This window comes from Leishmania donovani, chromosome 21 (assembly GCF_000227135.1).
Source record: "Leishmania donovani BPK282A1 complete genome, chromosome 21".
NCBI lineage: Eukaryota > Euglenozoa > Kinetoplastea > Trypanosomatida > Trypanosomatidae > Leishmania > Leishmania donovani.
Window position 1 is genome coordinate 24,491 of NC_018248.1, and position 25,730 is coordinate 50,220.

Sequence of the window (25,730 nt, forward strand, 5' to 3'; positions counted from 1 at the left end):
GCTGTCACCAGTACTGTTTCTGCTGCCCTTTCATCACCGCCTACTCCGAACCAAGCTGCCCTCCCCCCTCTCCGCACTGCCCTCCATCACTATCTTCTGCTTCTGCCAACGCTTTACGTACATGTGGGGCTCTCCCGTCTCTTGGGCGCAAGGAAAAGAGTCGTGAGGGGCAAAGTGCGCCTCGTGGCGAGAGTCGCTGGCATACACTCCTTTCTTTCTCGTCGCTGGCTCGGCAACTGGGTGGCTGCGCTGCCCCCACCCCCACAAAACACTTGCACACACATATTTTGATAGAGCCTTTCTCCCTTTCACGAGCGTGGAGATATGGATGTCAAGTACGGCGACTGGAAAAATGCCAGGCCGCGCGCCCATCTGATGATCCTTTTCCTGTTCATTATAACCGACCTCATGAACATCATGTGCTACATCCTGTACCTGTTGCCGTCACGGGAATACTACGGCGTGTATGGCTCCAACGCGTACATTACCTTCAGCTGCATAGGTGTTTTCATCTTTGCGGGAGTGAGTGCGCCGCTCATCTACTGGCCTTATGCACACGGCAATGAGATGTCGCCCGTGTCGCGGCGTAATGCGCTGTGCCTGGGCATAATCATTTCCTTTCTCGCTCATGGCTTCCCAATGGCGTGGCTGGAACTGTGGCTGGTCACTACGTTTGGCTGGACCGAGTTGCTCCAGGCTATTTCCTTGTTCCTCACCCTTTTGTGCTTCATCATCGGCTTCCTCGTCACGTGGGTGGCCTACTCGTGGAAGCTGAGCAAGATGTTGCAAATCCGGTACGGCAACGCGGCCCCCAGCCAATCAGCCGTTCCCTCTGCTCAGCTGGCACGAAGCTCATCACGCGCCTACCGCATTTGAGAGAGGGAGAACGCATGCCACACGCCCCTTAACAAAGGATGCAGCTTCGCCTTTAGACTAGGGCTGTCTCATTCCTTTCTTTTTTGCCCCGATAGTCCTGTGTACTGTCTCTTGCTCTCCTTCACACTCTTCCGCCTTGACTCTTCAATGGCTGCTCGTCAGAGTGTCTGGTGTTGAACTCCCCCTTTGGGCAGATGTCTCCTCTCACCCTAGATGTCGCTAGATGCGTGCGCGTTTTGTGTTGCTACCCACTGCTGCTCCTCTCGAGGGGCATCGAGTACAGGAGCTGAGGGCGTGGCTGTGTGTGTGCCTCCGCCCACCCTCTTCTTCAGGGCCCTCTCTGCATCGTGTGTGTGTCGGTGTGCGCCTCCCCACTTCTCTCTTGCGCACTGTATCGGCCATTTACTGCATTCCAAGATGGAAACGATAACAAGAGTCACTGGAGATCGGAGGAGGAGCAAAGCCGGTCCTCATTGGACCCTTTTCCCACTCCCCAACAGAGGAGGCTCAGTGCGGCAAGAACTGCAACAAACTCCCTACTGCATGGCCGCAATAAAGTGGTTCCAACTCCTTCCCACTGCGGGAAGTGCCGCCTGAGACGCGCTCATCGCTCGTCTGCGGCTGACTGGCGCTTGCTTTGCACACTGCGACCATGGCTCTCTCTTCTCTTAGTTTTCATGTTCTCTCCCGTCCTCCCCCTCTCCGTCATCGCTCGCTCTCGTCGTTGTGCTGTTGTTCGCCGTTTTTCTTCTTTGCCTGGAGCTTAGTGGCGCCGCTGTACAGAGCAGCGCCAAGTCTCGTCTCTCCTGCTTTTCGAAGCAGCACTGCAGCTGCTGCTGCTGCTGACGCCGCAGTGGCAAGCGTCCTCTCAGCCGCGTAACCGCGTGTTACGGCAGCAGTAGGCCAACGCTCTGTCTCTCCCCTTTTTATTTTATTCGTTAGGTGCGATGTTTCGCATTAGCTTGATCTGCTTCCCTAAGGCGGGATGCGAGGAGATCACGCGCCAGGCGCGTCGCGTAGTGCTCAAGCCACAGGAATACTTCGCGCAGCACCGCATGCAGGTATGGCAGATGCGGTTCAAGGAAATGGGCCCTCCCTTCTCGCGTGTCTGGGTGGCGCTTGGGGGCAAGATGCGCCGCCGTCGCATTGGCCGGCAAATAGATGTGAAGGACATGCGCTACTACTGGCGCCCCATCGAGCCGCAGTACCAGCGCCTGTATATGTCGCGTCTTCGTATCAAGGACCACTCAAACAAGCGCGTGCAACCGATGCGTCTGCGAGCGACGAACAACGACATTGGCCAGGCCTCCTCGCTGAGGGAATGGGAGCGTTCTAGCGACCGCAAGTACGGAGCCGCCCTCGCGCCTCCCAAAAAACGAGACTTTGAGTTTCGCGTCTTCTGAGGTGCAGCTGTTCACATTTGCTTGCCATGCTTTTTGGCATTGGCGCGCTCTCTACCGGCGGCCGTCAGCTCGGGTGCGTCCCCTGCCTCTTGTCTCCTCTATCCCCGTGTGCATCCCTCCCTCTTCGCGTATCTTCAGCCTCTGCGACGCCCCTCTCACGTGTGCATGCGTAAACGGAGGTCAGGTTGCATGAAAGTGGGGAGGAGGGATTCTTAAACAGGAAGCGCCGGACTCTGTTGTTGTTTCTACTGTAGAGCTAAACATGGGCGTTGAAATAGGATATATCGGTGCACATGGGGTTGCCCAAATGGGGCGTGATCTGCTCGTTGCTGACGAGTGTCATGGTGTGTCTCTCCGTCTCAAGCTCTGCGCAGGGCCATGCGCGCTGCCCGAGTTTGTGGAGCTGTCCAAAGCTGCGCCTTGCATGGAGCAACGTTCATACCCACTTCCCATGTCCCTCTCTCAAGCAGCTTGGTTCTCCGCACCGGTACCGACGCAGACGATTCCGTCCCCCTCCAATCTCCCCTCGTCTCTCTTTTCGCGTTTGTCTTGGAGCTCTTCCCTGGCGATTGCTGGTCTGTCGAAGTGAAGCGCAGGGAATGTACACACCGCGCTGCTGTGTGTTTCCCTTCCTATCCGCACCTTTCCTTGTTTCTCCGTCCTCAAATCACCTTCCTCTCGCTCACCCAGGCACACACACACACATATATATATATACGCCTCATTCACTGTAGTGCCCTGTTCTTCCTCGAGCGTGTGTGTGCAGCAACTCGAACGCACTGCTGCAGAGTCGAAGGCTTTTGCTCGTTGCGGAGCTATCCACACACCTGCGCGCACGCGCTCCATTCTCCCTTTCCTTCTAGCTTGGTGTGGCCGGTCTGTTGCCGCGATGATGGAGAGCCCCCGCTCGCTATCCGGTCGCGAAGAGGTACGCGTCTTCCAGAGCACGCTCGACAAGCGGACTGTGACGACGACTGTCTTCGCTCAGCCTTCGTTCTACATGGGCCTGGGCAGTGCCTTGGTGATGGTGCTGACACAGCGCTTCCCAGAGGAGCTCATGCACCGCAAGTACCTTAGCATGTCGTACAACGGCATCCGTGCACCATCGCTGCTGGTCATTCCCTTCTGCGCTATCAGCGGCATGTACTTCTCCGTTGCCAGCGTTATCACTGCTGCGCCCACGCCGCTTGTAGGCCATCTATTCGGGTACGGAGTGAGTGTAGGTGTTGGGCTCACCATGTTGTGGTTGCGGCGCGTCTCGTGGTACTACCCTCTCCTTGGCCTCATGTATCTGTCATTTGGCGGTCTGCACCACTATCGCAAGATGATGGTGTACGGTGACAACGCCCCTATCTTTTACTGGTCGGACTTTGGCGAGATCTACCGTGACAGAAAAGCGCGCCGCCTGGAGAAGAAGCGGTGCACCGAAGAGAAGGCCGTGGTGCAACAAGAGCGTGCAATCGAGTAGTGACGATGGCAGCGGCACCGGCGAGGCCCCCTCCCCCTCAGAACCTCAGCGAGTACGGCGGCCACGTGCGCAGGGCGCGCATCTGCCGCACCTACGCACGCTGGTTAATGTCGCTTTTTCGCCTCTCCCCTCTCCACATGTCTCTCTGTTTCTGTGCCGTGCCGGCGACACAGTTACGACCACGACGGCAGTGCCACGTACCGTGCCACCATCCCCCCATCCGCCTGGACACTCACACCCGACTAACGAAACGGAAGCATGGACACATCAACGAGCGCTCTCGCCCCCCTCTCCCACTCACCCACCCCACACACGCACACACCTGAAGCACATGAGGCCAAGTGCGCACCCGACAACAGCAGACCTGCAGGGAAGGAAGGTATCCGGCTGGTGGTTAAACAGCCGCAGCCCCTCCCTCTCCTTGTTCTCCTTTACGTGGGACGTGCTTTGTAGCCTCAACAGGGGCCCTCTGTCGCTCTCCCTCCCCCGCTTCCGCCTCTTGCTCATCCCTCCCTCTACGCCTCCCGCTCTGTCTGTCGGCCGAAGCACCTCACGCGTGTCGAGCCGAACCGACGCGCGCTTTTGACTTTTTGATCGTGACGGAGTCGCAGCGCCGGCACACGCACACACAAGCACCCGCGGCTCCGTTTCGAGGGCACCCGAAGGGATCACATGCGACACAGATTCGCGTGCGGTCTCCTGAAGTTTGCCTCTCTCCCGTTACTCCCTAGGGCGGGCGTGTATGGGCACAAAGCAGTCGCCATACACATACCCAGATACATTGACACACACGCGCACAGAGAGTGAACCGTTCGCAGCAATGCCGTCCAATGCTGAGCTCTATATATACTACTGTCGGCGCTCTGCATGTCACCCCAATAGCGCGGTGAAGCGCTACCTCGACGACACAGCCAGCAGCTCGCTCGAGGTAGTGGATGTCTCGGCGAACTACTTGGGCACGCGCGGCCTTATTCCTGTCTTGGACCTCGTAAAGAACACCAAGACGGTGCACACGTTGGATTTGAGCAACAACATGATGGAGCTGGAGCATGTGGAGCACCTGGCGTACTGCCTCGCCCTCCACCCCTGCATGCGGACGGTGCGCCTGTGCAACGACGGGTTGCATGACGGCCACGTCGACGCGCTGCTGCAGCTGCTGGCGGAAAACGCGTCCATTGAGCACGTTTCTGTAGAGGGCAACAACTTGACGGCGGCTTCGGTGCAGGCTATTGCACGGGCGCTAGAAAAGAGCAAGGCGGTGCGGGCGCAGCGCCGCCGCGAGGAGGAGGAGCACGACTCCTATCTGAAGAGTCACACGCCCCGAGCGCGTCTATCCTTTCAAGCACGCCTCTCCGACCACATATCGGCTGCAGAGTCCGGCGGCTACACCCACTACGCGACGTGGTGGAAGAACCCGCAGTACAGCGTGAAGCTCTCTCGCTCGTCGCGCGTGTCGTTTGTGCTGGAGTGCGCCCATGCCGAGGCCGCCAATCAGGTAGGAATGCTGCTGATGCGTCACGACGGCGTGCACCGCGTTGTCGAAATCCTTGCTGATACCCTTGTTGTGGAAAGCTCCATCGAAGATCAGCGGTGCGCTATGGAGGCCCACCTTCGCATGGATGAGTCGTACGTTGTGATGCCCTTCTCCTTTAACGTGGGCCGCGCCGTGGACTTTACGCTGGTCGCCACCCTTCGCAACGACCACACTGCGCAGGAGGAGGGCTGGATCACGGTAGAGCGGCTCAACGCGCGGTACGACTGGTGCATGCGAACGGTGGAAGCGGCCTGGACGAGCGACAACGCCGGCGGAGGCCCGGACTGCCTTTCCTGGCGGCGCAACGACATGTACCACCTCACGTGCGCGAACACCGCCGCCGCTGCGGGGCAGCAGCAGCAGCCGTCTTTCATGGCCACGGTGCACGTATTGCTCATGAAGGAGGCTGATCCGTACGAGAACGATAGTCGGGCAATTGGGCTGGACGTGGTCACCTACGACGTCCACAACGCGACTGCTCCGCCGCTGCTATGTACCCCCGAAGTCGTGCGCGCGTCCCACTCTCACCAGCGGAAGACCTTTATTTCGCTGCAGTTCAGCATGCCTGTCGCAGAGCTGGACGTGTTCGTTGTCCCGAGTACGGCGGAGGCGAGGCAGACGGGGACGTATAGCATCACCGTTTTCAGCTCGGTGTCAGTCGACTTCGCGAGGTCGGCGTTCCCGCACGGGTGGCGCTATCGCACCGTGACTGGCTACTGGGATGCCGACTGCTGTGGTGGGTGTCGTCAGCTGTATCAGTCGTGGAAGAACAACCCTGCCACGGAGGTGTGCGTCGAGGATGCCGCGAAGTCTCTCGTGGCATGCGTTGAGGTGCACGCGGCGGAAGCAACGACGGTGGCGCAGAGTGCGGAGGAGAAGATGGCTACTGCAGCCGCCGAAGAAACACCGGCGGCGATGGAAAGGAAGGCAGAGCTGGAGGAGTTGCGTCAACGTCACCGCAGCTCTAAGCGAGAAGTCTGCGTCGCCGTGGTGAGCTGCAGCCCGCCGTCGTACGCCGAGTTGGCCGTGTCGGCGCTGTCGGAAAAGTCAGCGATGGCGGTAGCCAGCGATATTCAGCAGCCCGTCTTTGTCGTACCAATGCTCCGCCACGCCGCCGAGACGGGCGCCTACACTTTGGAGCTCTTCTCCTCTTCTTCTTTTGTCGTCTGCGGGGCAACACAGTCGCTCGCCGTACGACAGCGAAAGGCACAGCTGGCTGCCTACTCCGCCGAAAACGGGCGGCGCGCAGCACAGCAAAACGCAGAGCAGCAAGCTTGTCGCGGTGGCGCCGACCTGCCCGCCCTGCGTGAGGAGAGACGGGCAATATTGGACAGGCTCTACGCGACTGACCTGCCGTTTGTCGACCGCGACTTCCCGCGCGGCACATCGTCCCTGTTTCTAGACCCGGCTGGTGCCCCGCCGCTAAACTTTCCGGCGGTGACGGAGTGGAGGCGCGCGTCGCAGCTGAAGGTCTCGCTCCACGCGCGTGAAGGCGACGCGACCTTCATGAGCCCGCCCTCACCCTACGGCCCCCGCCACTGGTTCGCCTCGGTGCTGAACTCGGTGGCAGCCAAGCCAGGATGGCTATCTCGTGTCTTTGTGGACTACTTCAGGGAGGCCGGGTTTGCGCAGTTTGCCTTCTACAAACAGAACGAGTGGGTCGGTGTGACGGTGGACGACTACCTGCTCGTGGACAACCAAGGCGCGCTGGTTTACGGCCATGGCGCCGCTGCCGATGACGCGCTCTTTCCGTTGGCCGAAAAGGCGTACGCGAAGCTCCATCGGTGCTACGAGGCGATGGAGCTGAAGGTGTGCCCACAGCAGTCGCTGTTGGAGTTGCTGCGCCAGGGGCTCATGGACGTGTCAGGAGGCTACTGCTCCACGATGCGAGTGAGGCCCACAGACGGCTCCGAACTGCCAGAGAACGAGCGGGAGGCGGTGTGGCGCCAGCTCAAGGCCGGCGTAAGCCACTCAGTGCTCTGCGCTTTGATGCTGGACAGCCGCAGCGCCGGCGCACGGGAGCGCTCGCGTGCCGGTCTTCTGCCCGATCGTCTCTACGGTGTCATGGACGCCCGCTTTGTAGAGCAGCAGCGAGTGGTGAAGGTCCGCAATGTCGACTCTCGCAATGACGCCGACACGACGTGGCGGGGGAAGTGGGCGGAAAAGAGCTCGCTCTGGACGGAGACGCTGCTTGAGGTACTTCAGTACCGCCCTGACGAGGACGCCATGTGGATGCACTTCGACGAGGTGCTCTACTACTACACGCACTTGCTCGTGACAGAGGTATGCGCGCACACGGCCACCGTCTCCGGCAGCTTCGCCGAGTCCACCGCCAACGACCCCGACGATGCCGACCTTTCGCTGCGTAACCCACAGTACGCACTCACGGTGACGAGAACATCTGCAACGGCGGCGGACACGGCGCCAATCGAGGTGCATGTTGGAGTGCACCGCCGCGATCCTCGCCTCGATATCACACGCGACAAGCACGCCACTGCCACGCTCAAAACGGCGATCGGCTTTGCTGTGCTAGCGACGGAAGACAACTGCCGGCGCGTCTGCCGCATCACAGACAAGCAGCTGTTGCAGCTCGTCACCCCGAACCGGCAGCGCGACGCCTACTGCACGCTACAACTCACCGCCGAGGCGCTCTGCTCGCAGCGCATTACTGTTATGCCGTTCCGCGAGCACACTTGCGACCCCGACGCGCTCTACTACATCTCGGCGAGCTGCAGCGGCCCCGCCACGGTAAGCATCGCGCACGTCACCCCCAACGCCGTCACCACCGTGGCAGGGCAATGGGACTCAAATGTCGGTGCCCCTGACTCGCCGCTCTGGCGCAACAACCCGCAGTTCTTTCTCTCTCCCGTGGAAGCGATGGAGGTGACAATAACGCTGCGCACGGCTCATCCGACATCCGGCGTGCGCGGCTTCACCGTCCACAACACGCAGCGGTGTAGCAGCTTCCTTACCTTTGAGCTCGCCACAGTTGTGGCGAGCGCCGCTGCAGATGCGGTAGGGGGGGTGCCGACGTGCGTGGTGCGTCTGGCCGGCATGAAGGAAAGGCGTGGAATGCCATATGTGGTGGTGCCGTACTCCTCCGGCGGAGCCGAGGACTTTAGTGTGGAGGTGACTGCCAATCGTTCAGTGCAGCTTCGACCGATTGACCCGCGACTTGACTGGCATAGGGTGCGGCAGAACGTGTCGATCAGCGCTGAGAAAGGCAACGCCGGCGGCAGTCTCGCATTTCCGTCGTGGCGTTTCAACACTCAGATGGCGCTCACGTTCCCCGTGGAGCGCGAGGGCCGTCTTTTCATATCTGCTCGGCGTCTCCGCTCCGCCGACCCACGCGTGAAGGTGGGCATGGTGCTGATGCGGTCCTGTCGCACCGTGAGCGGCGGCTACCGCCGCCTTCTCGTTTACGCAGAGGCGGACATCGTTGCGCGGTCATCGGAAAGGGCCGGCGGAGAGGCTACTCTGGCCACGGAGGTGAACCTTTCAGCCGGGCAAGGGGCGCTGGTGCTGTTGGTCCACGCAGACCAACCGTACAAGGAGGCCGAGGTAGAGGTGAGCGTCTACTCGGCAGCCACCGTGGAGGTGCAACCAGTGGTGGAGTGGACGAAGGTGTTGTGGGAGGAAGGAAGTTGGGAGCTTGGTACCACCGCCGGCGGAAGCCGCACCCACTTCGCGAATTGGATCAACAACCCCTTCTACGGCCTCTCGGTAATTCGAAGTACCAAAGTTGTCGTCCTCCTCTTGCAGTACCCCCGCGACCGCGAGCACCCCAAGGTGCGGCGGTATGGTCAGAAGAAGGCGTTTCTGCCGCCCCCAATAGAGTTCAAGGAGCGATGCACCGCCATCGAACTGAGCATCGTCAAGTACGACAAGGACCTTTCAGAGGTGGCAAGCGTGAATGCGGGAACCGCGGCGGAGGCGTACCTGGTAACGGAGCTGCTGCCTGATCAGCCGTACCTCCTCGTGCCGTGCACTAGCGAGCCGCAGCACGACGGGGACTTCAAACTCTTCGTCTTTGCCGATCACCCCATTGATCTCTTTGAGGCCGAGAAGCCGCGGCTGCCGTACGTCTAGCGCCACCTTGCTTTTGCTAAGCGTGTGCTACGCCAACATCCGAAGAGAAGGCGCACAGGGACGTGCGGCCGGGGGGGGGGGTATGCGCTGCAGGTACGGAAAGAGAGGTGAGTGTCTTGGTAACTGTGCGCTACGATGCTGCCTCTCCGCTCCCTTCACCTCTCCCTCCCCGTGCCCCCGTTTCGCCGCCTGCCGTGACATGTAAACGACCTACTTTTTTGTTCTCTCTTCGGCTACGTGCCTCATGCGACCTATAATGCTGTTGTACTGTCTTGTATGGCCTCCCTATCCTGTGCGCTTGCTGGGTGTGGGTGAGTAGCCACGAAGCCAATACGGCCCTTCGGCGTCCACATCGGGCGTGTGGTGGGGAGGGAGCGAAGAAGAGGGGCGCGGTGATGATGAGTGGAGATGAGACAGATGAGGCCGCTGTGTTTGGCCGCATCTTCTTCTCTACCCCCGCGGACACAGACACATACACAGAGATGCAATATGTGATCGACGGGCAGGGATGCATGCACAAGCACCCGCTTGTAGAGATGTACATACTGGACTACGGCCTTTCCCTAATGTTGCGGGCCGCGGACCCGATGTGTTTTTTGTCATGTCGCGCCCAAAAGCGTGGCGGCACGACCTGCCCCTTCCCACAAACAGCTCGAGATAGGGAGGCAGGACACACGGCAGATGTGCGCGAACTCACGCACACACGCACTATCCACGGATGGTGTGCATTCTACCGCTGCGAAAGAGAGAGTGAAGAAGGATGAACACTACCTGGCGTTGAGCCTGTGACGCGGAGAGCGGAATTCGGCCAGCAGCGCAGTACCGTTATGTGACCCACTGCTGTTGTCGTAGGGGCTGGTGCTACAGCATCGCATCAGCGCCTCCAACGACGTCACCCCTGCTCCTCTTACACCAGAGTATGTGAGTGATGGCTGTCTCCAGCTACCTCCTCGTCATTCGCCCACCTGCACGAACCTTCTCTCCCCCTCCCTCCTCTTCCCCCCCCCTTCTCGCTGTTCTCTTGGCTGCATGTTTTGTTTGTTTGCTTCGCTTCGCCTTCTCATGCGTGTGTGGTGCAACGGTGAAGATGGACAGTGGCGGCGGCGGCAGCAGCAGCAGCATTGGCGAACAGACCACAAATCTATAGATAGACACAAAAAAGAAGCAGGTCTACGGCCCAACAGCAGCGCGGCATACGTGTCGCCGTTTCTCTCTCGACCGTCGCGCCACCATCGGGTAGGTCCTTTACATAGACATGCATTCGCAGCACACATACATAGACGCATACAAATCTATCGAAGCCCCGCCCCTGCTCGCATCTTTTCACCCCCTTCATTGTCAACCATCATTTCTTCTGCACAGCAGCTATGTTGCGCCGCAGCGTGCGTGCGTTGGAGAAGTTGGTGATTGTCGAGTCACCCAACAAGGTCATAAAGGTGGAGGGGCTCCTGAGCGACCCAAAGGTAATACCGGACTGGTCGTTCAACAATAGCAAGCTCCGTGCTATCAGTACTGGCGCGGAGAAAGCGATTGCTATGGCCACGACAGGGCACTTCATGTCTCTGAAGGAGCTGACGTGGTCTCCGCAGTCGTCCAGCCCCGCTTCGAGAGTCACAGCCGCGGACTTCCCTTCCAACGGCCTTCTCGTCAGCTTCTCGCTTGAGTGGGAGCTGATCCCTGGGCGGCGCATCCAGGACACGGTATCGCACTACATCGAGGAGAAGGCGGATAACCTGACGGAGATTATCGTCGCGACCGATCCCGATCGTGAGGGAGAGCTGATCGCGGTGCACGCGCAGAACCTGATTCGAAGCATGTTCCCACAGCTCAACGTCCCTTTCACGCGCGCGTACATGCACAGCATCACCGCCGAGGGAATCCGCCGCGCCATGGAGGAGCGGCACGAGACGTTTGACTACAACCTCGCCAACGCTGCAGAGGCGCGGCACGCAATGGACCGCATCTTTGGCTTTCTTGGGAGCTCGGTGGTACGCTACGCCAACCCGCAGATGCGCTCCATCGGGCGAGTGCAAACACCAGCGCTCATCCTGATAAAGGACCGGGAGGACAAGATCAAGTCATACCTCGACTCTCACGCCTCCACGTTCGAGATTCAGGCAGTGTGCTATTTCACCTCCAAGCAGAACCACCGCTTCTCCCAGGTGGTGAAGGTGACGCCGGCGCACAAGGGCGGCGCCGCGCCGGTGGACTGGAGCGACGAGGCGACTGTCAAGCAGCGGTGCGAGCAGTGGGCGCTGAGCTCGGCCACCCACTTTAGCGTCTCGCCCGGCGCAAAGCCGCAGGAGACCGTGACGCCCCCACCGAAGCCGTTTACGATGGCCACGCTCATCGCCAGGGCGAACCGGCAGCTGCACTACTCCAGCGATATGGTCAGCTTATGCCTACAGGACCTGTTCCAGATGGGCTACATCACCTACCCGCGCACGGACAGCACCCGCATCGACGAGTCGATTCTGCCCTCCATCTACGCGGCCGTGCGCAGAGAGCACGGTAAGCGCCTTCTGCAGGAGCAGGATGGTCCGCCCAAGTCAGGCTCGCGTCGCTCAACTGCACAGAAGGAAGCGGCGGACGCCAACGTTGAGGACGCGCATGAAGCGATCCGGCCCACCAACATTGACACTACCGTCGAGGAGCTTGGTGCTGTATCCGCGCCGATGAAGCACATTTACGACCTGGTGCGCCGCAACACGATGGCGGTTCACATGATCCCGATGAAGACGGAGCGGATTGTGGTGCTGGTGGCGTGCAAGGCTGCCAACGGCGAGGAGGTGGAGTTTGAGCTGCAGGGCAAGCACGTCGTGGAGCCGGGCTGGTCAGCTGCCTTCCGCGGTAGCAAAGGCACAGCGACGCCAGTGACAGAGACAGATCAGGATATGGAGGCAGTAGAAGACGGCGGCGTCGTTGTGCCGAGCATCTCCGACGACGAGTTCAAGGCGATCATGGACTTTGCTGCCCAGCGCGGAGGCGGAACAGGAGTCAAGAAAGGCAGCATGCAGCTGGAGTCGGCGCAAGTCGCGGAGAACCGACCAAGCCCACCGCTGCCGTTCTCGGAGGGTGGTTTGATCGAGCAGCTCAAGAACAACGGCGTGGGGCGGCCGAGCACGTACCCGATGATCGTTAAGACGCTACTCGCACGCAACTACATCACAGTCAAGAAGGGACGGTGCGAGACCACCCCGGTAGGGCGCATGCTGGTGGACACCTCCCGAGCCACGTTCCCCTCCATCGTCGACATCGGCTTCACCTCCGCGTTTGAGAAAAAGCTTGACCGCATCGCAAAGCCGGGTAGCGCGAAAGAGTGGGCGCTGTCGCCGAACGTGTCGGACGCGGACTACGTGCTCTCATCTTTTATCTCCAACTTCTTGAACTACGTGACAGAAGCGACCAAGGCACACCGAGTCGCCATCACAACGCGCTCCTTGGCCTTGCAGCAGGAGAAGAGAGTGGCGAGCAACACGCCGATGTCGCCGACGGACTTCCAGGCGAACCTGGTGAAGGAGACGAAGCGGGTGTTGACGCAGGTGCCGGACCTAGTGGATAACATGAAGAGCTACCGCACTTTCACGGCCCTCCAGAACAGCCTGAACGACTACCTGCGGCGCAACTTCCCGCCCTCGGCAGCAGCGGTGGCGCCTGCTTCATCCTCGGGAACCGCTCGCAGCTACGGCAGCAGCAGCAGCTCCGTAAAGAAAAAGGAGTCACACGGGGCTGCTTGCAAGGTCGACAAAAAGACGCCCCGTCGCTTCCGCGCAAAGCCGAAGAAGCCGAAGAAGTAGCGCATGGGCCCACGCGCCTGAGCCGGCCTCTCCCCCCTCCCTTCGCTTTTGCTCCGCTCTCTCTAGGCGGCGCCTCCGCACGCTGCGATGGCAAATGTGGGAAGAGGTGGGATGAGCGCGATGGCGCCGCAACCGAAGTCTTCATGCCTGTGTTTCACTGAAGCGTTCGTGTGTCCTTTGCGGAGGGTGTTTCCGTACTAAAAGAGGATGAAATGCACGAGTGGCAATATAAGCACGCTTGCTAACCTCTCCATCCCCCCATCCCACTCCGCCGCCAAAGACGTACTGCTGAAATACGTAAAGGTGGGAAAGAGAGAGGTGGCGGCGATGTGCGTGTGCGCATCTGCGGTACTGCCGACTGTCTGCTGCGAGGGCTACAGTGCGCTCAAGCCGGCGGCTATACCTCTGTTCTCGTTCTCCTGCTCTATACACGTGCTGTCACGCGCATGTCCGGCGGCTTCCCTCCCCTCCAACATCTTGCATTTATCCCTCTTACACCTTCACCTGTCTCTCTCTCGCAACCCCCCTCCTCGCTCTCTCAATTTTTTCCCTTCTTCGACTCGCACGACGCGGCAGCGCATTATCACTCAGTTTCGGGTGGAAGGGGAGTACGCCGATTTGTAGAGGCGCTTCTTTTCTCATCTACCCCACTCCCATCACCCCCTGTCCTCCATCACTGCAGCACAGCTCTTTGTGTGCGCGAGTTGGCTTGAGTGTTCGGAGGCGGTGGTGTTTGAGAGGTTGTTTCCGAAGCAGACACATCTCTTGTCGCCGTCGAAGTCGTTTGTGGAAGACACGATCGTCGTGATATCTCCCTATCGCCCTGGATTTCTCACCGCCTCACAGACTGGTGGGGTCACGCACACATACTCACCAGTACTCGTACATGCGTACATCATAGTAGGGACACTGACTGGATAGTCCTCATTCGACTGTGCTAATTTTCCTTTTTGCCTTTTGTTGTGCTATTCTCTTCTCCTTTCCTCACGCACCGGCAGGCCTCCGCGTCCTTTTCCACCCTCACCCGCGAGCGTGCTTATTTGTTTTGCCACTCTCTGATTGCAACTGCCGCTCCCTTCCTCTCATCACTCCATTGCCCCTCTTCCCTTGTCCTCCGCCGCGCTCACCTCGTATTTTCGCTTACCTCGTGCGTATCTACTCTTCTGTGTCTGTCTGTGTTTATGTGTTCGCTAGCGTCTCCTTCCCTCATCAACGCTTTCCTTTCCTATCTAAGCCCCTCTCCCACACTCTTTCCAGTGCTCATTCACATTTTGTTGAAGTGTGTCCGTGATTGCCTCAGATTGTGTGAACGCCGCCCCTCCCACTCACCTCCCTCCACCCCTCTTGTACATAACGAAACACATAAGCACGTCATCACACACACACACACAGACTGCAGGGGGGGTATACATCCCCTTCACCCGCTCCACAGCGCCATCTGCCCTTCGCCTTTTCCCTCCTTCGGGTTCCCTTTTTCGTTTGAGCTTTTGTTTCGGTGTTGCGCGTAGGTGCCTGTGCCCCCGGCCGTCTACGCTAGTCACCTCCCTCCCCCTGTCTGTGCGTGCGCGCGTTTTTCAACCCGCTTGTGCCACTCCAAAGTCTCCCTTTGCTCGATCCCCCCATCGGTTCCTCCCGCTTCGCTCTCTCGCTTTCCCGTCCCGCCTCCCGTGTTCGCTCGCGCCTGCGTGTGCTATCGTTTTGTGTCTAGCGCCTTTGGTGGGCTTCATACTCCATTTTCCACTCCACCGGCTCTCCGTTTCCTCCGCTCTGCAGTGTCGCGATCGCAATAAGCACGACAGAATCTGCTGAAAGCTTTCCGTCGTCTTAGTCTCCACCTCCCTCGCTCCCGCTCTCCTGCTGCAGTTTTCCCGGCACCTCTTTAGGTGTGTAGGGGGGTGTTTCACCTCGCTAGTCCCCTCCCCTATTGTAGACCCGTTGCACCCTACCTCCTGGTGTCTCTCACTTCTTCTGCCCGTGCGTGTTTCTCTGCGTATCCAGCGTGTGCTAGCGCGTGTCGCTGCCAACATTGCCTTGCCCACATCCCCGCCCCGAATCTTTCCTCCCTCTCCCTCGCAGGCTCATCGCGCATCCAGCACCTCAAAGAGGCGCACGTGGGCACGCACACGCTTCTATGCCATTGTGCGCCCCCTTAGGCACACATACAGCCGCCTTTCGCGCTGGTGGTACCCCTGCGCAGGAGCACACAAGCACAGGAATGCAAAAAGGAACGGAGAAGACGATGTCCCGCGACGTGGATGTCGAGTCGGCCTTCACGGCGTTGTCGCCGAGCGCCGGCGAGAAAGAGATGGTGCACGGCGCAAACGCTGCTTCGGGCCTTTACTGCTTCAAGGACACTCTCCGCATTGAGCTCCCCGTCATTTCCAGCGAGCACTGCGCGACATTTTCGAGTCTAGCAGACGGCACTGGAGGCGGCTCTCCTGAAACGGCGATATACCGCCCCTCTGAGACCGCGTTTAGCCGCGAAATAGAGGAGTGCACGCCGCTCTCGATCGAGGAGGACAACGCACGTCAGTCGGCAGTGGCGCTGCTGCAGGCTGGCATCTTGCCAAAGTCCGCCGGCGGCTCAAGCAGGCGAGGGACCAGTAGAAGACTTCCATCGTTCATTCCAACCTTCAGCAACCTCGAGCCCATCGAGGCGGTGCGCAAGAAGTCGCCTGTAAGCCTTTTCACGAACATCAGGCGCAAGAATATATGCAGCTTGTCGATGGAGGCTGACCGCACCAGAGGCGGGGAGCCAGACGGCGTGATCCCATGCTCGGGGGCGTTCAACCGCAGTAGCGGAAGCTTCGAGTTGCACCCCGACCTGACAACTGTGATTGCGCGGGGTGCCTCTAGCGCTCCGCCCTCGCCGGAGCAGCAGCAGCGGTGCGGCTCTACCTTCACCTCCCCGGCCCCCTCACAAACGGCGTCATCGATGTCGCTCGCTGATGGGTCGGAGGAAAGCGGCGGCAGCTCTGACCAAGGCATCGAGATGGACCTCGTGCTCCGAGATGCCTCCAAGATTCGTGGTCTGCGACTGGCATGGCTTCTGTACATGTTGATTGTGATGGTCATCGTCCTCTTCGTGCTGGTGCTAGTGCAGATCACCTACGAAACAAGCCGCATGCTGACGCGATCTGCCACGGAGGCGGTACAGGCCCAGGCGGCATCCTTGCTCAACAGCGTGGACATGCAGCAGTACGCTCTGGAGAAGCTTTTCGAGGTGATGTACGAAACGAAAATCACGGGTTTCTCCCCTGACTCTATCACCCACATCATTGTGCGGGACATCATCTGCTCCAGCCTCTACCGTGCCCCCATCGCGTTCGCCATGTACGACAAGGCCGGCGAGCTGCAGTGGAAGACATCTTGCAAGTGGAACGACACCGTTGACATGCTGGCCGAGCTCCCCAAAACGGTATTGCCGGGCATCGCTTTTATGCGCATCGTCGACTACGGCAAGTTGGCGCTCGCCTACCGCACCTTCTACGCCAGCAGCGGCGGTGTTGAGACCTATGTAGTCATGACAGAGAAGGAAACACTGGGCCGCACCCTCATGAACAACGACATGGCCGACTACAGCACCGCCACCCTGCAGTCCGTCATGACAGCTTTCTTTCTTCCGCGATGGAACTCGACGCAACTAACGATGCTCTTTCACACCCTAACGAAAGAGGCGCGCTCCTACACGAACACACCCACGTCGCCCACCGCGGCAGCGCTGACGGCCGCCTTTGAGTCATTATGCCACACGGACTCACCGTATGTTTGGCACATCGTGCTGATGCCTGTGAACGCGTCGGAGATTGTGAAACGGTCCATCAGAGCTGCAGACTGGCCAGAGACCAAGACACACACCATCCCGACCCCCCGTTTCGAGTACAAGCGGACGTGGGGCCAGCTGTCGAAGGCGAATCTCTGTGGCGTGAAGTGCATGAGCGCTGAAGGCGACAAGTGCACCCTCGACAACCCGACAAACGTTTGGTTCCTCGTCGACTACACAATGGCCCATCTCGAGTCTATTCACACCACTGTGGCAATCGTGGGTGCGGTGAGCGTCATGGCGGTGGTGATCTTTAGTGTTATCATGTTCCTCGTGTACCTCAGCATCACCGTACCGGTGAACTACCTCCGTTACCAGCTCATGCGAGCCGTCGGGTCAAACGAGATGGCAACGCCGTGGCAGCGAAAGATTGTGCGCTGGACGTATCGCCTGTGGCTCGGCGACCTCACGTCGATTGCGCGGTCGATTTACATTCTGGGTCTGTGCTTCCGCCTTAACAAGAAGTACGTGCCGGACCATGTCTTGCGCAACCACGCGAAGCAGCTCTACATGCGGCGCCGCAAATTCAACTTTCTGGAAGAGGCGGACTTAAAGGAAGACACAATGCTGGAACACGACACGGACTCCGACAACGAGGCAGAGTCGCCGCTTGTTGGTGTGAACACCGTCCTACCACCCTCCGACAAGCGCTTTCTCTGGCACTTCTCTGTGACGCACGACAAGGATGAAGCGGATCACGCAGCGTCCGAAAACGGGGTGGGGGCGAGGATCTCTGACGGTGCGACTTTCGCAGAGGTCTCGCCCGTTTACGCGCCGCGACCGCAGCTGCCCACCACCTCATACGAGGTGGTGGTGCCCTGCGGAAGAGCGGCACCAGCGCCGCGTGGGGTTGGATTGCCGCGTGACGTCCCTCTCAACGTGAAGGCCTACGGCGAGCTGGAGGACACGGTGGCGATGCAGGAGGCGTCCACGATGGCTGCCGCCACCGCCATGACCACTCAGAGCAGCAACGACATCATGAGCATTCGCCGCGAGTACGAGACCACTGTTTTGTGCATCCGCATCCCGAGTGTCGAGCTGGCCTACCTGATCAACTATTCCGGAGCAGCTCACCAGCACCGCCGCCTCATGCGAGTCCTGTTGCACCGCATTCGGCGGCACAAGGGAGCGTTGTTTCACTGCTCCGGTGACTGCCTGGGCGCCGTATGGAACGCATTTGAAGGCTGCCCGAACCATGCGGAGTGTGCGGCAGTGTGCGCGCAGGAGATTGCCAACGCCTTTGCACCATACCGGAGCGACGGCCTGTATGTCGGCATGGTGCTGCACCAGGGCACACTCGTGTGTGGCACGGTCGAGTACTCGAAGACGGCCTTCGTGACAGCGTTCGGCGACGGTCCGCGTGAGGCGCTAGCTGTGGCAGAGCTGGCTGCTGCCGTCAAAACCCTCAACGTTCTCGTCACTGAGCCGGTCAAGCAGGCGCTCTCGGGCTTGTACGACTGCAACATCGTCGACGTCATCCAGCTCCCCAATTCGGCCCACCCGCTGCTGCTCTTCGAGCTGAGCGGCAGCCGCACGCCAGAGAGATCACTGAACGATACGCACCTGCAGGCACCCACACAGGCGGAGTTTTCTATAGACTACGCGCGCGCCTTTGCCCAGTTCCGCAACCACGAGTTCAGCAAGGCGCTGCAGAGCATTCAGAAACTCCGCACGCACATCAGCAGTCGCAACGTGCATCTGCTGCGTCGGCTGGAGCGCTTGTGTCTCTTCTACTCCGCCCAGCCCGCCGCTCTCCCGCGTCCCTACCACCGCGCCTTCCCGGTGTGGGTCAACTACGAGGCCATCGCGCAGGCAGGGCTGCGCAACGACCCGCATTTGACGACTTCGCAGACTGAAAGCTTGACGGCCCACAATATGAGCAGAGGTCTAGTGTACCAGGGAGTGCCGGTGCTGCGCAACGACATGGACTGCATCCGCGACTTCAAGCAGGAGCTGCAGGCAAACATGCGCCGACTAGTGTCGCCGCAACGGACGACGCGCCAAAGCGGCTCTCCCACCTTAGACAACGCTGCCACCCCCACACAAGACAGCCTACACGCCTCCCTGCCAATGCGGTCCACGCCATTGCCGATGCCTATGAGTGCCGGGATGTTGTTGGAGATCAGCGGAGACCTCTCCGAGTCACTGTCGGCAGCCATGCCAGCGAAGCCCCGCTACGTCGACCCTCAAGAAAATGCTGCAGAGATGAGCCTCCCACCTCTACGGCCGACACCGGTGGTAACGGTGGCGCCGCCTTGTTTCATCGCAGGGCCACCGTTGGTGGCTGCGTCGGCAGCGGCACCGATGGCATGCGAGGAAGGCAAGGGCCGCAATGGACCGGAGCGGACGAGCCCTGAGGTGTCGTCTCCACACGGCATGCCCTTTCCGTCGAGGCACCTGGCGGTGACGCACAGCGCCACAAATCTCCCGCCTGTGGCGTTGGCGGGCACCCCCGACCTCGTCACCGCCTCTGCTGCCCTGCTGCAGAGCGCCGCCACGCACACCGACTCCATCAACAGCTCCGCGCAAGCAGACGGCGCGAGCTGCTCTATCATTCAATCCGCTGGCCTCTCCTTTCAGGAGACGGGCGGTATGCGCGGCTTCTGCGTAAGCAACGAAACACTGCCGGCGACGATCAAGGCCAAGAACGGGACGACGTACCTGCGAAGTACACGTATCCTGGGCAAGGGCTCCTTTGGCTGCGTGTACCTTGGAATGGATGCCCACTCAGGGCGGCTAGTCGCCATCAAATTCCTGCCGCTGCCGAGTGACGAGTCGGGGATGGAGATGATAGAGGCGGAGGTGCTCATACTGCAGCGGGTCAACGACACGCACGTGGTGCAGCTGCTCTCCTACGCGTTTGAGGGAGACACCATTGTGATTTTCATGGAGTGTATGTTGGCAGGGTCGCTGCAGAACATGATCGCCGCCTTTCGCACCATCCCCAGCTCCACCGCTCGTGTCTTCATGCGCGACGTCCTGCGTGGACTGAGCAAGCTGCACTCAATGGGCGTCATCCATCGCGACATGAAGCCGCAGAATGTGCTGCTCAGTTTTGCAGGCAACTGCAAGATTTCCGACTTTGGCGCCTCCGCGTGGCTGCAGGAGCTGGCGCGCAAAGAGTCGAAGGGAGAGGTGTGTGGCACCCCCGTCTACCTCGCCCCAGAGGCAGCGCGCGGCAGCCCGGAGAAGGAGAGCGACATTTGGAGCTGCGGCATCATGTTCTTGCACATGATCACTGGCCGGCTGCCGTACTCGCCCGAGCAGCTTGCCTTGGGTGCCGCCGCGCTTGTGTACCAGATCGGTAGCGGCATCGCGCAGCCGAATATACCCGACGATCTCGACGTGCTGGATGCGGAGTTTGTGCGCGCCTGCCTGGACAAGGACCCTAGCAAGCGCACCTCCGCTGCGGGCCTTCTGCAATTGGCTCTCTTCACCGTATAATGGCAGGCGATGGTGAAACGACAAGGCGCACGCCACCTCCGTGCTGCCCATGAATGCACTCTTGTATGCGTGGAGCGTGGTTGCGTGAGCGCTGTTTTCTCTTCATCCCCTTCAGCACCCGCTTCATCCACGGCATTCTTCTTCGAAGATATCCCATGTGACTGGGCGCAGCGGTGGCCGTGTAGTGTATTAGAGGCTAGATCGCGGGGCAGACCATGCTACTGCCCTGTTTCGCGTATGCCTTGTATCTCTTCATGTAGTTGAGCATGTAAGCAGGGCTCTGTCTGCGTGTCATCTGCTCCTTACACACACACACGCACACCTTCTTTCTTCTTAGCGTTTCAGTGTGTGTGCGCGTTTGTGAGGGTGAAGGACGGCGAAGGACGGAGGCCATGGGGAGGGTGGCGAGGCCCCATACCCTCCGTCCTTCGCCGCCACCTTTGTTGCGGCTTCGGCCTCCGCATCGCTGGCGTTGGCTTCGTCTCACCACATGTGCAGATGGATGTGTTTGTTCCGCCTTTACTATTCGTTTGGTGCCCCGCCCTTCCCATTCCAATGCGCAGAGTTGCCACGGCAGGCTATGGAGTGCCGCGGCTGGAGGCGATCGAGAGGGAGAAGCATGGCATACAGGCAAGTGCACCGGGTTTCAGAGAGCGCCCTGAGCTGCGGCCGGCCAACTTCCTCCTTGAGGCCATCCGGCATTCACCTCGACCACCACCGCCCACTGTTGACCGCACGGCAGACGCCACCGCTTCCGCCCTGGAGCACGACCCTGAACGCCGTACGCATCCGATGAAGGGCAAGAAGAGCCCATTAGGCGCATGATCCGATTCAGCAACGGGTGGCTCGTCCTAGACGGCCAGGGTGTAGCCGTGGTGCAGCAGAGGGCAGGCGAAATGTGGCTGTGCGTGCGTGTATACTTGTTGGCGTGTTCGTGGTGGAATATGGACACGTGAAGCCAATTTCTGCTGCAATGGCAGTCATGATGACGAGGGACACCCCTATCCCTGCCAGATGCAGAGCCACCTCTGCTGGTGTCAGCGCCAAGCGCCTACGACGTAGGAAAGTCGGAGCGATGCGCTGCCACTGTCAGGGGTGAGACTCTGGATGGCATTGTCCTGGATCGACCTGCATCAGCAAACGCGCCTGTGCCATCCATGTGATGGGCAGAGTGCCAGCGAGGCTCGAGCGTCTCTCGCCCCCGACCCTCACACGGCTTACTTGTGTGGGGAAGCCTGAGCCACCCCGAGGGATGCGCCAGGTGTGGCGATCACCACAATGGGAGCGGCGGTGAGGCGACTCGTGGAGCCGGAGGGTGAGTAGTGTGCGCGGCAGGGAGGCCGTGCTCTTCGATGACTGAGTCGGCGCAGTTCGGTAGCGCGTTTGCACCGCTGCTGCGCGCCACGCGATGGGTGGCCTGTGGCAGGCCGGGTAGCGGGCGTTCGACCTTACGTTAGATGGCGGAGAAATGGCGCTGCTGGCGAAGAAAGCATCGAGCAGTTGCAAGGGTGACCTCTTCGACTGTCGCACCCATCACGAGTATCGCTAGTAGGCGTGCGCGTGCTGCTGCCTCTTCTCCTGTGGCTCACGTGCGTGCGCGTGTGTATGTGCTCTGGCATTTTCATTTTTATTCACTGTTTTTTTTTTTTTGTTTTGTCTGATAGGAGCCTGTAGCGCATGCCGAGTGTGTACGCGAGTGAAGTGAGAGGGTAGCCAGGGCGTGCACCTGGGCACGAGTATGTGTCTGAGTGTGTGCCTCTTCGTGCCAACAACACGGTCTTGTGCAATGCTGTGCTGTGCTGCATGTCTATATATGTTGCGAAGACGTGTGCTGCAGTCTCTGCTGCGGAAGCGGTTACGTGTATGCCATTCCTCTCCACCTCACTTTCTGTTCTAGTTCGATATGCACGCGCACACACGCACGCTCACTCCGATGGGTGGTAGAAGGAAGGGGCGCCAAGAATGATGTGGCAGGCGAGATGTGGGGCGAGGGGGATGGCCTACCCAAGTTCGCTATCGATACCTGCATCTTCCTTTCTCTCCTTGCTGTGTTAAGCGGCTTGAATCTCCTCGGGCATGGATAGAGAAGGGTCTGTGCATGTGTCGCGTCTCCTCCTCCGCTCATCGCCTTGCACCTCGACTCCTATACCTTCAGTATGCCACCGTGTGCGTGTGCGTGTACGTCTCTTCGGCTGTCTGTGTCTCACCTTTCGCTGTGCGTTTTTATTCCTTCTTTTGTTTATGTAGTCCCTCCACGCTCTGCGAATGAGCATCTGCGTGCTCGGCATCCTCCAGTAAGCCGTGCACGCATGTTCGTGTGTGTGTGTGTGTGTGCCGTTGTTTCTGTCCTACTCCTTTTTATGTATGTGTGTGTCTCCGGCCTATCCGCCGCCAAAGCAGAAATACATCGCCCATGCCCCCTCTCCGTCGTCTCTCCCCCTCCCCCGACCCACCCCCTTTTGTAGAATAGGAGGGGAACGACAGAGGGAGATGTGAACCCGACAGGGCGAGGAGAGCAGGCAACGCGCCATCATGCGGAGGCACACGTGATGAGCCGGTGCGAGCGCTTGATGCCCTCCCTTTACCCCTCACATACACCTCCACCTGTGCGTCTCTCTCACACCCACGCACATTCTTCTCTGCTCCCCCGCCCCCTGCTCGCGCCATTTACCGGGCACCGCTGCGCCGCACTCCTCTCTCTCCACCCATTCCCCCACCAACCTCCAAGCGTCTGAGAAATCGCGCCTTGCAAACGAAGCGACTGCAGCCATCAACGCTTCAATACGACCGCGAAGAAGAAGGGCGCGTGCGTGTGGGGAGCTCTGCCTTTATCGTAGTTGATGCGTGTGCCGGCACGTATTGCTGCCGGTTGCCGTATATGGTCAAGGCAGCGCGATCGCTAATTCTTGTTTTGTGCGGCTGCTCCGTGTCAGGAAGAGGGATGCAGCGATACGTGGGGTGCGCATGGGGGCACCGAGGCGGCCGATGGGCAACCACCACGCTAGCCATGGCGTCAGCTGCCGCTACTCCATCGTTGCTGGTGTCTTCTAGCATGCTCACTACTTCACGCTACTGCACGACGACGAGCGCATCGGCAGAGGTACCAGCGCAAGGCGACGACGGCAACGCGGTTGTCCGTCACCTCAAGCAAGACATGGAAGCACTCGAGACGCTGCGCTCCATCGCGCCTGTCAGCTCCACGGAGGAAATCCAGGCAATGATCAAGAGCGCAAAGAACGCTCGCGAGGTGCGGATGGTGCTCGAGAGGATCGTCTACACGCACCACCTCTGCTTTGACCTGCTCAACGGCCACGGCTACCGTGTTGCGGTGCTGCAGACGCTGACGGCCGTAGCACCGCACGCGAGCTGCATGCACGAGTGGTTCGATTGCGTCGCCCGCTTCCGGCGCCTGGGCTTCATGCTCACCCGCACGTACGCGGCGGAGGGTTTCACGACAATACGGCAGTGGCTGTCGCGCGAGTTCCTTCACCGCGGGCGATCGCCCAGCCTCGTCACGGAGGGCACGACGCACATCAAGGAGCTGATGCAGTGGTGCCTCGAGGACCGACTTGTCTTTGACCACGTCCTCTACACCCGCATCGTGTTTTTACTGACGATGATCGTCAGCTACTTGGACCGGCAGAACTTGTACCGCGCCTCCTTCCCGGAGGATTTCGCGAAGCGTGACGGTATTGTGGTAGAGTGGATCGTGACTAACGAGCGGTGCGTCGACTTTGATGAGTGCGTGCTGCAGTGCGACGCCGTGATGGAAGAGTTGCTGGAGCAGATGCGGCAGGACATTCCGTCCCGCCCTCCGTTCAGCTTCATGTACCGCCTCGCGGACTACTACTTCGCCACCGACAACGTGGAAAAGATGATCGCCGTGATGGAGGATGCGGAGAGCTACGGCGTGAGCGTGGCGGAGAGCACGACGGCAAAGCTGATGCAGATGGCATGTGCCTTCAACTCTCCGCAGGTGCCGGAGCTGCTGCTGCGATGGCGGGTGCTGCCCCCTCAGTGTGTGCTGGCCACGCCGGACGTGAGCCGTCTCCTCTTCTTCTACAGTCGTTCTGGCGGCGGCCTGCCGTGCCCTCACTGCGGTGAGCCCTACAATCATCGGAACGTCAGCGTGTACTGCTGGCTGCAGACGCCGCCGCATCAGCGGCAGTGTCCGGCGCTGCGCAAGGCGCGCGTGCAGAAAGGAGAGTTGGAGGAGTCGCGGGAGCTGCCCCAGAATGCGGACTGGTCGGCACAGGCCTTTGGACTCTTCGAGCTCTCGCGTGCACGTGCCATTGAGTGGACGGCGGTAGAGTGGCGCGGCTTCTTGCTCTGCTGCATCTTCTCTCCGCGCGCCATGGAGGCCAAGGCGCTCATGGACCAGCACCTCGACGTGACGGAAATGGATGACTTCTTGCGAGCCGCATGCATTCGCCTGCTGCGCCACCACGCGCCAGCAGAGGCGTGGCCCACCTTAAAGAAATGGAAGCAGCAACAATGTAACATGTCTCCCATTGCGCTTCAGGAGGCGCTGATGGCCGCCTCGATGGTGGCGGACGCTGCCACGCGGCTGGAACACATGAAGGCGGTGTGGCAGCTGCTTCTGGAGAAGGATAGCTACGTTATGCCCCTCACACGCCGTTTCTATCAGCGACGAATGGAAGAGCTGGCGAAGAGCTACGCCGCCGCCGCCGGTGGTGACGGTAAGGAGTCGCAAGACGACTTGGCAACTGAGCGGGAGGAGGCGCAGCTCATGCAGAGGGTCGTGGAGATGCAGCCGCGCCACGTGTCGCTGCTCGATATGAAGGACAGCGCCGCCGACTTCGTTGTCGGTACACGTCGCAAGAACGTCTATCGGCCGCGTTAAGCTAGTGGACCGTGGCCGTCCCGTTTCTCCACCTCGCTTCCCCATCCTCCTGTCCTGCACCCACCGCTCTTTCCTGCAGACATGTGCGCCAGCGTATCTGCGAATACGTCGGCTACGAGGGGGGGGGGGGCTGGTGCTGTGTGTACGGGGGTGTATCTGTGCAGGTGCACGTGGGAAGGGGCGCCCGGGCGGTCGCCCACCCACCCGGCCGCGGTTGATCCTTGCGACCGATGCTCTTGTGGTTGTGCTCACAGAGTGTGATGAGGCGCGTGCGTCTCTCCCACACAGGGACAAGAGAAGACGAAGAAGAAGATCGCTGAGCATCTGCGCGATGTACGGCCGAGATGGAGAGTGGGGGAGGGAGAAGTGATAATACGCGGAGGCAGTGGTGGCATTTGCCTCCCCGTCCCCCTCCCGCCGCCTGGTGTGCCA

General features: G+C 60.1%; 8 protein-coding genes across 8 annotated transcripts; all 8 read left to right on the plus strand.

Annotated features, from left to right (window-relative positions):
- Positions 1-324: 324 nt before the first annotated feature.
- On the plus strand, positions 325-876 carry LDBPK_210130 (hypothetical protein, conserved; the record flags this gene model as incomplete). The annotated part of the gene is made up of 1 exon (XM_003860482.1): positions 325-876. The coding sequence occupies one exon, from the start codon at positions 325-327 to the stop codon at positions 874-876; it is 552 nt and encodes a 183-aa protein (XP_003860530.1).
- A 947-nt stretch (positions 877-1,823) lies between these two features.
- Positions 1,824-2,279, plus strand: LDBPK_210140 (hypothetical protein, conserved; the record flags this gene model as incomplete). The annotated part of the gene is made up of 1 exon (XM_003860483.1): positions 1,824-2,279. One exon carries the CDS (start codon positions 1,824-1,826, stop codon positions 2,277-2,279), a length of 456 nt encoding a protein of 151 aa, XP_003860531.1.
- An 889-nt stretch (positions 2,280-3,168) lies between these two features.
- LDBPK_210150 (hypothetical protein, conserved) lies at positions 3,169-3,747 on the plus strand (the record flags this gene model as incomplete). Its single annotated transcript, XM_003860484.1, has 1 exon — positions 3,169-3,747. One exon carries the CDS (start codon positions 3,169-3,171, stop codon positions 3,745-3,747), a length of 579 nt encoding a protein of 192 aa, XP_003860532.1.
- A 742-nt stretch (positions 3,748-4,489) lies between these two features.
- LDBPK_210160 (calpain, putative) lies at positions 4,490-6,733 on the plus strand (the record flags this gene model as incomplete). The annotated part of the gene is made up of 1 exon (XM_003860485.1): positions 4,490-6,733. A coding segment is annotated over one exon (2,244 nt), but the record flags the coding sequence as incomplete, so codon positions are not given.
- Positions 6,734-7,954: 1,221 nt separating this feature from the next.
- Positions 7,955-9,370, plus strand: LDBPK_210170 (calpain, putative; the record flags this gene model as incomplete). Its single annotated transcript, XM_003860486.1, has 1 exon — positions 7,955-9,370. One exon carries the CDS (start codon positions 7,955-7,957, stop codon positions 9,368-9,370), a length of 1,416 nt encoding a protein of 471 aa, XP_003860534.1.
- A 1,367-nt stretch (positions 9,371-10,737) lies between these two features.
- Positions 10,738-13,167, plus strand: LDBPK_210180 (DNA topoisomerase 1A; the record flags this gene model as incomplete). The annotated part of the gene is made up of 1 exon (XM_003860487.1): positions 10,738-13,167. One exon carries the CDS (start codon positions 10,738-10,740, stop codon positions 13,165-13,167), a length of 2,430 nt encoding a protein of 809 aa, XP_003860535.1.
- A 2,131-nt stretch (positions 13,168-15,298) lies between these two features.
- Positions 15,299-20,434, plus strand: LDBPK_210190 (protein kinase, putative; the record flags this gene model as incomplete). The annotated part of the gene is made up of 1 exon (XM_003860488.1): positions 15,299-20,434. One exon carries the CDS (start codon positions 15,299-15,301, stop codon positions 20,432-20,434), a length of 5,136 nt encoding a protein of 1,711 aa, XP_003860536.1.
- A 2,878-nt stretch (positions 20,435-23,312) lies between these two features.
- Positions 23,313-25,298, plus strand: LDBPK_210200 (hypothetical protein, conserved; the record flags this gene model as incomplete). Its single annotated transcript, XM_003860489.1, has 1 exon — positions 23,313-25,298. The coding sequence occupies one exon, from the start codon at positions 23,313-23,315 to the stop codon at positions 25,296-25,298; it is 1,986 nt and encodes a 661-aa protein (XP_003860537.1).
- Positions 25,299-25,730: the final 432 nt, after the last annotated feature.